At 38.4% G+C, this 14,025-nt stretch overlaps 1 protein-coding gene across 1 annotated transcript; it reads left to right on the top strand.

Annotated features, from left to right (window-relative positions):
• Positions 1 to 1,577: 1,577 nt before the first annotated feature.
• LOC129235405 (glycoprotein-N-acetylgalactosamine 3-beta-galactosyltransferase 1-like) lies at positions 1,578 to 8,584 on the top strand. Its single transcript, XM_054869227.1, has 4 exons — positions 1,578 to 2,175; positions 6,596 to 6,698; positions 7,681 to 7,968; positions 8,288 to 8,584. The coding sequence occupies exons 1-4, from the start codon at positions 1,724 to 1,726 to the stop codon at positions 8,486 to 8,488; spliced, it is 1,044 nt and encodes a 347-aa protein (XP_054725202.1). The 5' UTR covers positions 1,578 to 1,723; the 3' UTR covers positions 8,489 to 8,584.
• The last annotated feature ends 5,441 nt before the right edge of the window (positions 8,585 to 14,025 follow it).

The following is a 14,025-nucleotide window of genomic DNA, read 5'->3' as shown; positions in this document are numbered from 1 at the left end:
TATAGTTTTGGCTAACAACATTTTTTTCTAGCACCAATAGATTTCGAGATAATAATCCCTGAATAAAGATTACGCAAAAGATGGTTCAGATATAACACGAAAAAAAATTTAAGTTTTCAAATTTAAAATACACCTTAAATATAAAAAATTACCAAGTGGTAACAAAATTCAAAATTCAAAAGTTTACGGACGTATGAAACGCTCCATGCGAAGGGTGATCAAAGTGGCGGTACTTTTTCCAGTAGGGGTTTTTTGACACATCACGCGTGACTACTGTCAAACTAAATACATACATTTTTCAGTATTCATTGACATTCCCAGACTTACGCCTCAACGACGTTTACAAGTCTTAAAATTTTATTATGAAAATCGACGCTCTGTGGAAAGTGTTCATCGCTCGCTCGGGTCAACTTATGGCCGTCCTACCTAACGCACTATTCGGCACACGATCGACAAAATTGAGAATAATTTTATTTTATTCAATGATGCTCGACCGATAAGCCCACGTTCGGCGCGAAGTGAAGAGAATACTGCTGCTGTAAATGAGAGCTTTGACGAAGACCGGAAGCGCAGACCGCCGAAAACAACAGCTTGGCATATCTTATGGCACTGCTTGGGCAATTTTACGCAAATATTTTGGTTTGAAAGCATATAAAATTCAACTAGTCCAAGATTTGAAGCCAGGTGATCTTCCAAATCGTCATCATTTCAGTTGTTTCGTCACCGAAGATCCGCATTTTGGGACCCGAATTTCGCTCAACAATGAGGCTTATTTTTGACTTAAAGGCTACAACAATAAGCAATGTCATATTTGGGTTGAAGAGCAAACCGAAGCCATTCAAGAACAGCCATTACATACACTGTAAACAACCGTTTCGTGCGGTCAATGGGTTGGAGGAATCATCGGCCCATACTTCATCAGAGACAAGAAAGCTATTGCGCCATGATAAACGACTTTTTGATGCCGGAAATTGAAACTCATAATCTTCACAACTCTTGGTTCTAACAAGTTGGCACTACTAGTCATACAGTCCGTGAAACAACGGAAGTACTGCAATGTCGTTTCGGTGAGCGATTTATCTCTCGTTGGGACCAGTGGATTGGCCACCAAGCTCGTATGGTATCACACCTTTGGACTTTTATTTGTGGCATATGTAAAGTCTAAATGTTTTGTGGATTTGTGGATAAATCAGCTTTGATTGAAGCATTGGAAGCTAACATTACAAAAGTTATTCACTAGATTCCGACCGAAGTTTTCCAGCGAGTCATTCAAAATTGGTGCTTACGGATGGCCAAATTACGGCGTAGTTGCAGCCAACATTTGAAAGAGATCATCTCTAAAAAATAAATAACGTGAATGGTTCTACACAAAAATAATAAAGATTGGCCAATTAATTTGAATTTTTGTTGTTTTATTTCAATTTAAAATCCTCAAAAATGTCACCCTTAACAGTAGCACAGTGATAGGAGTAAGTCCTTGGTACAAGTAAAAAACAAATAGAATCGGATGCACATCAGCATCTATTACACAGCATTTCACTCCACTAGTAAGTATCTGCTTTCAATCAGCAAGTTTTTTATCACATCCAATAGCATCAATTACAAAGAAAAAACTTTTACAAAGCACACATAATTATCTATCCTTTTAAGTTAATTGCTTCGATTGATAGTGCAATTATCTTTCCGCGGTTCACGTTAGTTGTAGTTTACTATCGTAACGAAAATGTCACAGCATCGGCGCATCACTTTCGTAGCAATAGAAATTGCTCTTATAGCGGTATTTTTGAGTTACAGACATGGTTTTGTGGATTTGCAGAAACTGACTCGCCTACGTAGTGCAAACTCGCAACCAAATGTGCCGCTTCAAAATTCCACCAATAGCAGCAATTTGGCAGATCAACTAGCTGATGAAGTACGCATCCTCTGCTGGGTTATGACCACGCCTGCAAATCATAAAACTAAGGCAATTCATGTGCGTCGTACGTGGGGTAGACGCTGTAATCGCCTTTTGTTTGTTACCTCGCAGGCAGATGAAAATTTGGGTGAGACGTTGGTTATTACAGCGGTGGAGGATACGTATGAAAAAATATGGGCTAAAACGAGGCTAGCATTTGAGCAAATATATCACAAATATGGGGATGATATGGACTGGTTCTACAAAGCCGATGATGATACGTGAGTAACTCTGTCCAAAAAGTGTAAAAAGTGTTTTTTAAGTTAGAAGTTCAAAGGAAATTAGTTTTTGTGTACAACGACATAACTATCTCTATGAATACTTAAGGGGGTATTCTAGTCTAGAGGCCCGAACTTTGAGCATTTTTTGACAGTGAATAAAAGCGGTTTCGAGAAAAGCACGTTCAAAGTTCGCCGTCCGCTCAAACCAGTCTAGCTGTCGCGTCACTAAAATAGTTGTAACTTCGCAAATAATTCGAATTTTGAAAAATCCTTTTAGGGAGATATATTTGAATACTTATACTACTAAATTTTTAAAAAAATACGATTTTTTCAAATTTCTAGACTAGAATACCCCCTTAAGCGCCACCTACAGGTAGTGCCATTCGACAGAGAATGGAAACTTCCGAGTGTATAGTATCTTAGTGCTGTGTTTCCTTTGCGGAGGAGAATTATATATAAGATAACCAACTTTAAATCAAAGCTTATGTGAAGTTAAAAGTATTCAAAAGTTAGCTTAAACCGTTTTGTTGCTGTTGTTGCTGTAGAAGTGGTTGAGTATTTGCACTGAAATAATCCTAATTAGTGACTGTTTTCCTACCTGTCCTCGTGTGATGTAGTCTTTGTTTTTGGTTTTTTTTTTTTGCGCCTAAGTCAGATCCATTTAGTGAGCTCCAAGTATGAGATGTCATTAATTTGCTGTAAGAAAGGCTTACCGAAGCAGCGAAGCCGTGCCCGAGCTAGCCCTGGACATTCACATAAGTACTGGAAAAGACTGTCCTTCACCCCTTCCGCTTGAGAGCTTCTGCAGATGGGATGGGAGGTTGAGTCTGGCTGCATGATCACCTACTTTCCAATGACCTGTAAGGGTTGCAGTGATACGTGAAATCTTTGGTGGAGAACATCCTAACAGGTGATTCGTCCTTTGGATTTTGAACAACGGCCATGTGTTTTTTGTTGTAATACGTGTAGTTAATTGCTTCCATCTTCTTTCGGCTAAAGTATGATAGTGTGAAGCAATGTATGCTTTTATTGTGTTGAGTGGGATGGAGACTGGCGCCACCTCTGCTGTGTCTGGTGTCGAACCTTCCCTTGCTAGCTCATCCGCTATCTCATTACCCCGTATGTTCCTATGACCGGGAATCCATATCAGAGTAATTTCAAGCCAATGACTAAGTAATTCTAGTTCCTATCTATACTGTAAGACTAGTTTGGATGAAATGGAGTTGGAGTCTAAGGCCTTGATAGCTGCTTGACTGTCTGAAAAGATAGCTACTCTTGCACCAACTTCCTTGCAGAGTTTTAGTGATTTGCATGCTTCTCTGATCGCTAAAAGTTCTGCCTGGAACACGCTTGCATAGTCAGGAAGTCCAATTGGCTGAGATAGGTTGAGTGGTTTTGAATGGAAGCCAGCTCCCACACTACAGTTCATCTTAGAACCGTCAGTGTAGATTTCAATATCGTATCTTCCAATCACCTTCCCTTTGCTCCATTCGGCTCTCGGTGAAAAACGTACCGTAAAGTCTTTCTTCAAGTTAAAGTCAGGGACTGTGTAGTCTGATCTGTTTTTGGGCAGCGAGGGTCCCTGTAGGAGGATCTGGTTGTGTCCGTACGACCTTGTTATCCAGCTTCCTATGTCTCTGAGTTTCACTGCGCTACAAGAAGCGATTGTTTTTATGTTATATGTAAGTGTAATGGTAATAACGGGGGATCAATCATGAGGTGCTTTTTTCAATAGTTAAAAAAAAAACAAAAATGTAAATTATGTTCAAAACCTTTATTTATCATTTGAAAGGACATTCTTTGACATTTACTTTTTGAATATGACTTCATTCAAATGTTGGCCGCAACTACGCTTAAGGTGGTCCATTCTGAAGGTCCAATTTTCAATCAGTCGTTCGAGCATTTCGACTGGTATGTCGTGAATAACACGCGTAATGTTGGCTTCCAGAGCTTCAATCGTAGCTGGTTTATCAGCATAGACCTTGGACTTCACGAATCCCCAAAGAAAAAAGTCCAAAGGTGTGATATCACAAGATCTTGGTGGCCAACTCACAGGTCCTAAACGTGAAATCAGCTGCTCTCCGAAATGACTTCTCAATAAAGTCATTGTTTCACGAGCTGTATGGCAAGTGGCTCCGTCTTGTTGAAACCAAATGTCGTAGAGATCATTAGATTCAATTTCAGGTAGCAAAAAGTCCGATATCATGGTACGGTAGCGAGCACCATTCACAGTTACGTTGCGGCCATCATCATTTTTGAAAAAATATGGACCGATGATTCCACCAGCCCATAAACCACACCAGACCGTTGTTTTCTCTGGGTGTAAAGGTAGCTCTTGAACCTGTTCTGGTTGCTCTTCATCCCAAATACGGCAATTTTGCTTATTGACGTAACCATTGAGCCAGAAATGCGCCTCATCGCTGAACAAAATTTTGCTCGAAAACAGCGGATCTTCTTCAATCTTTTTAAGAGCCCAATCAGCAAAACGGTGACGTGCAGGAAGGTCATTTGGCTTTAGTTCTTGTACGAGCTGTATTTTGTATGCTTGTAAATGAAGATCCTTCCGTAAAATTGACCAAGTTGTTCCATACGACAGTCCAAGTTGCTGAGAACGGTGCCGAATCGATTCATCGCGGTTTTCACGTACACTCTCTGCTACTGTCGCTATATTCTCAATGCTTCTTGCTGGACGTGGTCTATTCGAGAATTATCCACCAATGAATATTCGGATTCAAATTTGTTGATGGTATGTCGAATAGTGTTTAAGGCAGGCCGATTATGTTGACCATAATGCGGTCTAAGCGCACGAAAAACATTTGTCACAGAACGCTGATTTTCATAATACAGTTGAACAATTTGTAGACGTTGTTGCGGTGTGAGTCTTTCCATGATGAAATGCCAAACGCTGTTCAACAAATCCACGATGACAGTTTGCCACAACTCGCGCGCGATCTGTAAAAAAAAACGCAAATGAAAAAAACTCCTCTTAATTGATCACCCGTTAGATGAGTTAGTACATTGAGCGCTTCAGTAGGACTGGTGCTAAGCGCTTCTGTAGTTAAGATATACGCTGAGCTTTGTATCTTGTTCAGATTGGATTGGTTGTACAATATTTCTTTTCTGTTACGGGCCACCAGAATAGTGCCGCATATGTTAGCATTGGCCTTGCAATGGCTATGTAGGACCTTTTGGATGTAGGACCCTACGTTGGACCTCCAGCTCAGTTTGGGATCTAAGATAACACCTAAGTATTTTGCTTGTTGGCTTAGCGTAAGACTAACGCCGGCTCGGTCCATAGCAATACCTGATGGGCTTCACTAGTTATGCATTTGGAAACAGTCCACCCACATGTTGCCTGTTTCTATTGCGAATTTATGAAGACATTTCCGACCTACTGCTGAGCTATCTTCCAATCCAACTGTGGTGCTCCGAGATATTTTAAACGTGTTTTAAATAACGCAGGACATCCGCAAAGGAGATGGTCTACATTTTCTACATTTCCTACATTCCTTGCTATCCAGGCTATGTCCCGTCAGTAGGCATATCATAGTTCTACAATATTTTCGTGCTAGTGGTAGTATAAATCGACTTCGACTATGATTGTCATTTTTACACATGTAAAAGTGAAGTGTATTGCGTTTGGCGGTAAAGCTCTTACGCCATCCTTCCTTTTCTATTGTAATCTTAGATCTTTTTCCCTTTAAAAACCGAAGGTCGATAAGATACTTAACAAATTCCTATAATTCGGAGTTTTAATAAATTAAACGCAGCCTATTTAGGATTTCTCTCTACCTATCTAAATTGGAGAGCATCAGATTCATCTGATAGAATCTGCACAGCTTTGGTGGAAAACACATTTTTCCGTTCTTTTTAGGTAACATCTGACGTGCCTCAAGGCAGTATTCTTGGGCAACTTCTCTTTGTACTATATGTATATTTTATTAAACATAGAAGTTCATTTTTTCCTTTATGAAATTTCTCCTCCACGCTGATGATTTTATCATTAGTCGTTAATGATTCGTTTAATGAGAACTGGAAACTCGATTCGATTAAATAATTTTCTTAAAAAAAAGTACCCTATTAATGCTTTTCGTTTGATTAATCTTGCGATTACTAAAAATATCACAATGGACCTGCGCAAGGTCTAAGTGTGTCTCTATGACAACCATCCTACCTACCTACCTACTAAAAATAAAATTAAAATTGGCCTTGTCGAGCCCCACTTTTGTAGCCATTGGTGAATCAGTCCATTATTATTTCTCCTGAATGCGTATTTGGCTACTCTATATAGGCTCCTATATCCTGATATTTTTAGCAACAGCAATCATTTTTACTTAGCTTAATTTGACTTTTTTTCAATTATTTTTAAGCCTGTTTTTTCCTGTTTGGTTATGCTCAAGAATGTTTTTCGTATTTGCAGCTTTGCTTTCATCGAAAATATGCGTTATATGCTTTACCCTTATAGTCCGGATATGCCAATTTATTTCGGACACAATTTCAAAATACAGCGAGACATAGAACAGGTAAATGATAAATGACACGAAACATTTTGACTGGGAAGTTAGTAACAATTTATGCTAGATTAGGAATCTTGTTCTATTTTCCCGCAATTGGAATATCAAAATTGGCTGAATAAGAATTCATAAAGGATTATGAGTAAGGCTATATATACCCTTTAGAACCATTTAGTATGCATGATAAATCCACAAATAATAAATAAGTTATAACTTATATAATTTCCTTTATGCATTTTCAGTTTTACCTTTATCTCTATCTCTCCTTTCTTTATTCCAACTTGTGTAACTACTTGTATCTTGTTCTTAATCTAAATCTTTGTTTTCTTATCGTGGTGTCTATCTCCATCTTCGACTTCATCTTCATCTTCATCTTCATCTTCATCTTCATCTTCATCTTCATCTTCATCTTCATCTTCATCTTCATCTTCATCTTCATCTTCATCTTCATCTTCATCTTCACCTTCACCTTCATTTCATCTTCATCTTCATCTTCATCTTTATCTTCATCTTCATTTTCATCTTCATCTTCATCTTCGTCTTCATCTTTATCTTCATCTTCATCTTCATCTTCACCTTCACCTTCACCTTCACCTTCATTTCATCTTCATCTTCATCTTCATCTTCATCTTCATCTTCATCTTCATCTTCATCTTCATCTTCATCTTCATCTTCATCTTCATCTTCATCTTCATCTTCATCTTCATCTTCATCTTCATCTTCATCTTCATCTTCATCTTCATCTTCATCTTCATCTTCATCTTCATCTTCATCTTCATCTTCATCTTCATCTTCATCTTCATCTTCATCTTCATCTTCATCTTCATCTTCATCTTCATCTTCATCTTCATCTTTATCTTTATCTTCATCTTCATTTTCATCTTCATCTTAATCTTTACCTTCACCTTCATCTTCTAGTTAGACACTTCCCAGTCACATCTAAAAAGTAAAGATGAAGCTACATATAAAGTTTTTCTACAATTTAATTAAGGTTTACATGTCTGGTGGAAGCGGCTATGTTTTAAGCCGTGAATCGCTTCGTCGTTTTGTTGAATCGGCTATAGTTAATAATACCAATTGTGATGTTATTAATGACCATCAAGCCGAAGATGTTGCCATGGGTCAATGTTTGCGAGCAGTGAATGTTACTGCAGGCGATTCGCGTGATACCCATGGCGAATGGCGTTTTTTTCCTTTTACGCCATTTGACGCGTTAACAGAAACACAACCATCAGATGATTATTGGTTTTTGTTCTACAGTTTTTATAATCCACGTGCGGTAAGAGATATTCAACATTTTTGCTATATTAATGTCAAAAGCTATTGCAAGGAAAGTTTGCGGCCAAAGGCCAAATGTTTTATTTATCATATTTTTTTTTAATTTGTAAGCCTTTGTTATGAGTCAGTTACATTTACTATATTTGAATATAGGTATTAACCTTTGAAAACTTTATTACCCACTTTCTTGTGCAATCTAATGAGCACACAAATATCTTCTTTTAGAGTAGTGGCTTTCTAATACGCCTTCTTTTTCATATACTGTTACTTATTTATATTTTTATGTTTTTTATATTTTTTTATATTTTATATATTTTTAGTGCAGAGATTGCCTTTCAAAATATGCCGTAGCCTTTCACTACATTCCTCCTGCAGCCATGTATTTTTATGAATTTTTTGCATACGAATTTCGAGCCTATGGTCTGCCGGATGAGCCTGAGTATGTGCTGCCCAAGAAGTTGGCTATTGACGAAGTTGTAATACCTAAACCTGACAATATTTGGGATATTGTATCACCGTGATAAGAAAATAATCTCAATGAATACATTTATGTGTGTATGTGCCACGTAAACAGATATTCGTTGAAATATTATTTAAAAAATAACCAAACAGGTAAAAAGCAAATAATTTAATAATAAAGGGAAAATTTCAAAATGTTGTATGCCGCATGTGTATATATGTACATACGTTGCATGTGTGCATATGAATAAATGAGAATTTGCATAAATAAACGCTACCGCCTGGAGAGACAGCAGAAGTGCCGGTGGCACAAACCTTTGATGGTAAGTTAGCAGAAAACTCGATGGCGGAGTTTGGTGGAGAGTGAGGGGATCTGTTTTCACTTGGAAGGTGGCACTTTCCTGTTGCGCATTTTATGAATGTATTCTGTTTTATATTGAAACTTCGTTCCCGCTGGCTAGTTGATTTATGTCGCTGCCGGCTCTCTTGTTGACGCATTTGCCGCATTGGTAGCTTTTCGATCCTGTTTAAGAGCTTCAGGAATAATATGTTGCGTATTAAACGCGTAGCTTCGCAAAGTTTATAATGTTGCCGGAAAGAATAATGAGCATTCAAGTGACATGTAAGTTGTTTTAAGACAGAGTTAGTTCCGCTTATATAGGGTTTTCCAATTAGAGATGTTATTTTGATATTCAAAGAAAAATGCTATTTTTAATATACCTATAATAAATCATCGGATGTTTATTTCATTATAAAGAGGAAGGTGTGCCGTTAATAGTGGAAAATAGCATCAGGTAAATGACCACCACGAACACGCATACAGGACAATATCCTTTTCATGAAATTTTCCATAACCGAATTGCAAAGTGCCTGCCCTATGTCCTCGATAGCTTCACGAATTCCATCTTTGAGGTCTTGAATCGACCCTGGGCTGTTAGCGTAGACCTTCTCTTTCACGTGGCCCTAAAGAAAAAAGTCACAAGGTATTAAATCACAAGAGCTCGGTGGCCAATTGTGATCACCCCTTCGAGAGATAACACAGTCCGGAAACTAACACAGTCCGGAAACTTTTCGCGTAAAATATCAATGGTTTCGTTGCTTGTGTAGCACATAGCGCCGTCTTGTTGAAAATAATGTTGTCTAGATCAATACCATCCAATTCCGGTCATAAAAATCGTTAATCATCTCTCGAAATAGCACCTGTTATTGGAAAACCCTTTATATAAAAATCCAAACCGCAATCCTCTGGGCGAATCAACCCATTTGTGAACGAGCAGCACAACTGTAAGAAACGAATTTTATGATATTACCTCGATTCACTGGAATAATGCACTCAAAAATCGCACCATTGGCATTTTTGTGTTGAGTTTGTGTGATATACTTGCATAACATTTTTTTGGTTTTCCAGCAACATCTCCAAAAATTATATTTCTGAATACGAAATGACTGTATCAGGTAAAGTAAAGGAAGTACAAAATTTCTGCAATATTGGCTTTTCAAAAATTTAGTTTTTCATAATAATTCTTTCATGAGATGTCTGGTTTTGAAATGTGTCACGGGGTGATGTGTAACATTTTTTTCGTTGTTCCAGTAGCATCTCCAGAAACACAATCTCTCATTACTCAACCACTGCATTTGATAGAAAAAAAATTTAAATTTCTGCATAATCAGTTTTTAAAAATTTTAGGTTTTTTTAAATAGTTTTTCAAATTTTCCAACAACTCGACTTCACCACGTTTGTTCACAGACTGCATTGCCGATGAAAGTCAGGTCATACATGCAATAATATTTCAATAAATGACTAGAAATGTTAAATATGAACTTTAAAAAAAGTCATCGAATTTTGGTAGAGAAAGGTTGGGTTTAATGTAATTGAGCTCTGAAGGGTAGATATTTTACAAAAAAAAGTCATCATCTTTTATTAAATTCTTTAATTATTCATAGTTAGTGGCACTTTTAGTGGTGTCATGAAAATGCGTCAGCATCCAGTTTTTAGTGAAATCTGCTGAAATAACTAACAATAGTCACAGAAAATGAGGCCTGAGCATTTGAGTATGATACCGAAATCCATAAACGAAGTCAGCACTGGCTAGGAATGGTTAGGGCGCGGCCAAAAAAATCGACGATATCCACGACTGCTGATAACGCGACTGAATGCAATAGGTATTGATATTTCGTTATCCGCGACATCATTCAACAACAGTGTGTCCCTTCCTCACAGACAGTAATGAATTAGTTCAATGTTAGGCATGCCTTTTCCATGTATTCGCCAAAAACATCTGGATTTTGGACAACAATGCGTTGGATCATTCCTTTTTCATTGCGAACATTTCTGCTGCTGAATCCCCGATGACGTGGCAGCCGAAGTGATTGTCCCAATTTTGCTTCGGATGGCCAAACCTTATAATCTATCAGCTTTGCCCATATCCATCTTTAATATGCAAAATTAAGTCGCACCTAACGATAACTAATCATGGTGGCGTAGCGGAGGTCAAGGAAACAGCAATCGCGGCACTGAACGGGTTAACATCGGAGGATTACCAAGGATACATTCTGTAAAGCTAGAGACAGATTATTGCGAAGGTCGATAATACAAAAATTTGTCGTACCTTAGTTTGCTCTAGGTAAGATTGTTATTATTATGAGGAGACTTAGCACTGAGGTCTGAAAGATCTATCCAAGAGGCGATTCAGAGTATTTCTCTGGGCCCAACTCGCTCAATAAATTTTTATATAATGGCGACCGTGGTCCCTTTGCCACCAAGCCGTTTCTGTACCTGTTTCGCTCGCCCTATTAGCGTTGAGTTAATGTTAATGTTCATAACTAACAGGATGAGCTTAACTAACTAAGAGGCCGTTCGGCTCTTACGCAGGTATCTGTTACCGCGGGCAAGTTCTAAAATCCTTAGTCGCTGGATGCCAGTAGTGAGATACTGTCAACTGAAACAGATGTTATCGCGAGGTTATGTTAGGTAAATAAGTATATGCCCTCTATCCGCGGGTCCATGCCCACTGAGCATTTGCTCACTGTCAACTTACCTTGGTAGAGCTGATAATTATTTTGAATCGACTTCTTTAATAGTATTCAAAAATGTTGCAAGAACTAGAAGTTTATGCAATTTGTGAGCAAACAATTTTCGTCTGAAGTTGATCTATTTTTGGTTGAAACCGAAGCTGTGTTGATGCACTTAAATCATTCCTGGATACATTGATAGCTTCGCAGTTCGAAATTCCTATGTCAGCTGATAAATGGAAAAAAGTTGTGGTGAGTATTGCAAATTAGTTTTGAGAATAAGTTTATAGTAATATAGTTCAAAATTTGGAAAAAAACAGACTTGTTCATAAGTATAACAGGTGGCGCTAAAGTAATCCTCCTATCAGAAAATGCTATAAAATTTGCGATTGGCCCCTAATGTCAGTTCTGTTTTGACATTTGTGTAGTAAACACATGCGAAATACACCTTAATAAACAATGTTACGTTACACTGCTCCAGAACGCGGAATATTGCTGACTATTTATTTGACCAATAATCGGTCGGTGACTTTGGCACAACGCGAATTTCGTCGCAGATTTCCTCGCCGTCCAACGCCTACTGGTGAAACACTGCGACGTTTAGCCGCTCGCCTCGAAGAGACTGGCACAACACGAGATGCTGCCAAGCGTGGCAGACCCCGGAGTAGCCGTTCTGCAGAGAATATTGCTGCTGTAGCCGAGGATGTCATGGAAGCGCCGTCGACATCGACCAAACGACGTGCCCCGCAAATGGGTATCAGTCGACGGTCTTTAGCGAATTTTGGTACAAAATTTGAAGATGTTTCTGTACAAAGTCCAGACGGTGTATCAGCTGTTAGCTGCTGACCGCCAATCGCGTCTAACATACGCTCAAGCCATCCTTAATCACCTCCAAGAGGAAGATGATTTTTCATCAAAAATAATCATGAGCAATGAGCAAAATTTACGCTTCTGGGGTACTAAAAATCCGCGTGTAACCCACGAAGAGCCATTACACCCAAAGTCACTGTATGGTGTGACCTTTTTTCTTCGAAGACGTCGCGGGCCAAACGGTTACTGTGAATGGTGAGCGCTACAGAGCAATAATCAACGAGTTCTTTTTGCCGCAACTTGATGAATTGGGATTGGAAAATATGTGGTTCCAACAGGACGGTGCAACGGCACACACTGCACGTGCCACAACCGATATGCTGAAGGATGCATTTCCCGGGCGCCTAATCTTCCGTTTTGTCTATTGGCACTGGCCAGCAAGATCGCCTGATTTGACCGCTGCAGACTTCTTTTTGTAGGGCTTTTTGAAGTCGCGGGTTTATGTCAACAAGCCTCAGACTCTTGCAGCTCGTAAAGACAATATCCGTCAAGAATGTGAGGACCTATCGCCGGAAGTTTTGGCCAAAGTGATGGAAAATGCCATAAAAAGGGCTCAAATCGCAATCAACTGTGGCGGCGGCCATTTACATGCCATCATATTCTCGACTTGATGTAAAAAAATTAAAAGATCAAATAAAAATAGTCCACAAGAAGAATCAAAGTTTTTCGTTTTCTTTGTAAATTACAGCCACAAAACATCGCAAGGTTACTTTTGCGCCACCTTGTATTTGCACTCTCAAAATAACTTGAATTGGGCATATACAGTGAATCAAAAAAGCATTGGCACACTTCTCAATGCTATAACTTTTCTTCTAATGAAAGTATAAAAAAATAGAAAACGGTACTTTCTAAATGTATTTATTTATTACGTATCTGAACAAAAAAAAAATTAATTTCGACTTAGGTTTACAAGCCCAACCTTGAAAGGTAAAATAAAAGTAATATTACAAACTAAATGTATGGCCTTTTTAATTGGTTACACTTCGAGATGGTGTTGGTAATACACAGGGTCTACCAACACAATCTCCGTTTTTGTCGACCGCTGTTGTAAGCAGCGGCCTGTCATATTCCTTATTATGTCAGTAAATCAGCTGATTCAGTGGAGTTCGTTGAGAGTCGATTAACGGGTTGATGTTGGCTACATCGCACTTCTGTACATCGTGAGTAACCCTGTATACCACCCTTTTCCTTTGCTAAGAATTGCTTTTTGGCATTGAGCACTCAAACACCTAAAATTATTCTACAACCTGGTGCATTTTTTGTTTTTTCTTAAACTACCGTTTGTAGCTCATCCCACTTATTCTTATTTCTTTTCTTGCCCCATTATTATTTCTTTCCTTGTTATATGCATTTTTCATATAATCCACTATTTCTTCCTGAATATTTTCAAGTACGCTTAAAGCCAGTTCATGTAATGCTTACAACTTTGCGCAGCACTCACTTTATGCCGCTTTCTTACAATTCTTCTTCTTTTTTCTTCTATGAATATTTACATACATTTCTCGTGCCGCGTTATAAAGTTGCATTATTGCTGCACTTTCATAAGTAACCCCTCAAATGGGTAGTGAATATTTTATGATTAAAAATAACTGAAACAAAAGCATTTTTATGTAACTCAGCGCGTACGCAAAAACAAAACAAAAAAGGGAAAGTTTTGCATAAACTTTTCGCTGCTGCGGGCCATGTTGTTTACGGAAGCGAAGCGGACTTTTTACTT

The sequence above is a fragment of the Anastrepha obliqua genome, chromosome 1 (assembly GCF_027943255.1).
Source record: "Anastrepha obliqua isolate idAnaObli1 chromosome 1, idAnaObli1_1.0, whole genome shotgun sequence".
In the NCBI taxonomy this organism is placed as follows: domain Eukaryota; kingdom Metazoa; phylum Arthropoda; class Insecta; order Diptera; family Tephritidae; genus Anastrepha; species Anastrepha obliqua.
This window is presented reverse-complemented; position numbering and strand designations above follow the sequence as displayed.

Bases quoted from the DNA above. Each gene is read 5' to 3' on its own strand.
- LOC129235405 (XM_054869227.1), top strand. From the start codon at position 1,724: ATGTCACAGCATCGGCGCATCACTTTCGTAGCAATAGAAATTGCTCTT. The intron at 2,176-6,595 runs GTGAGTAACTCT...TCGTATTTGCAG, and splicing joins TACAAAGCCGATGATGATAC to CTTTGCTTTCATCGAAAATA. The intron at 6,699-7,680 runs GTAAATGATAAA...AATTTAATTAAG, and splicing joins TACAGCGAGACATAGAACAG to GTTTACATGTCTGGTGGAAG.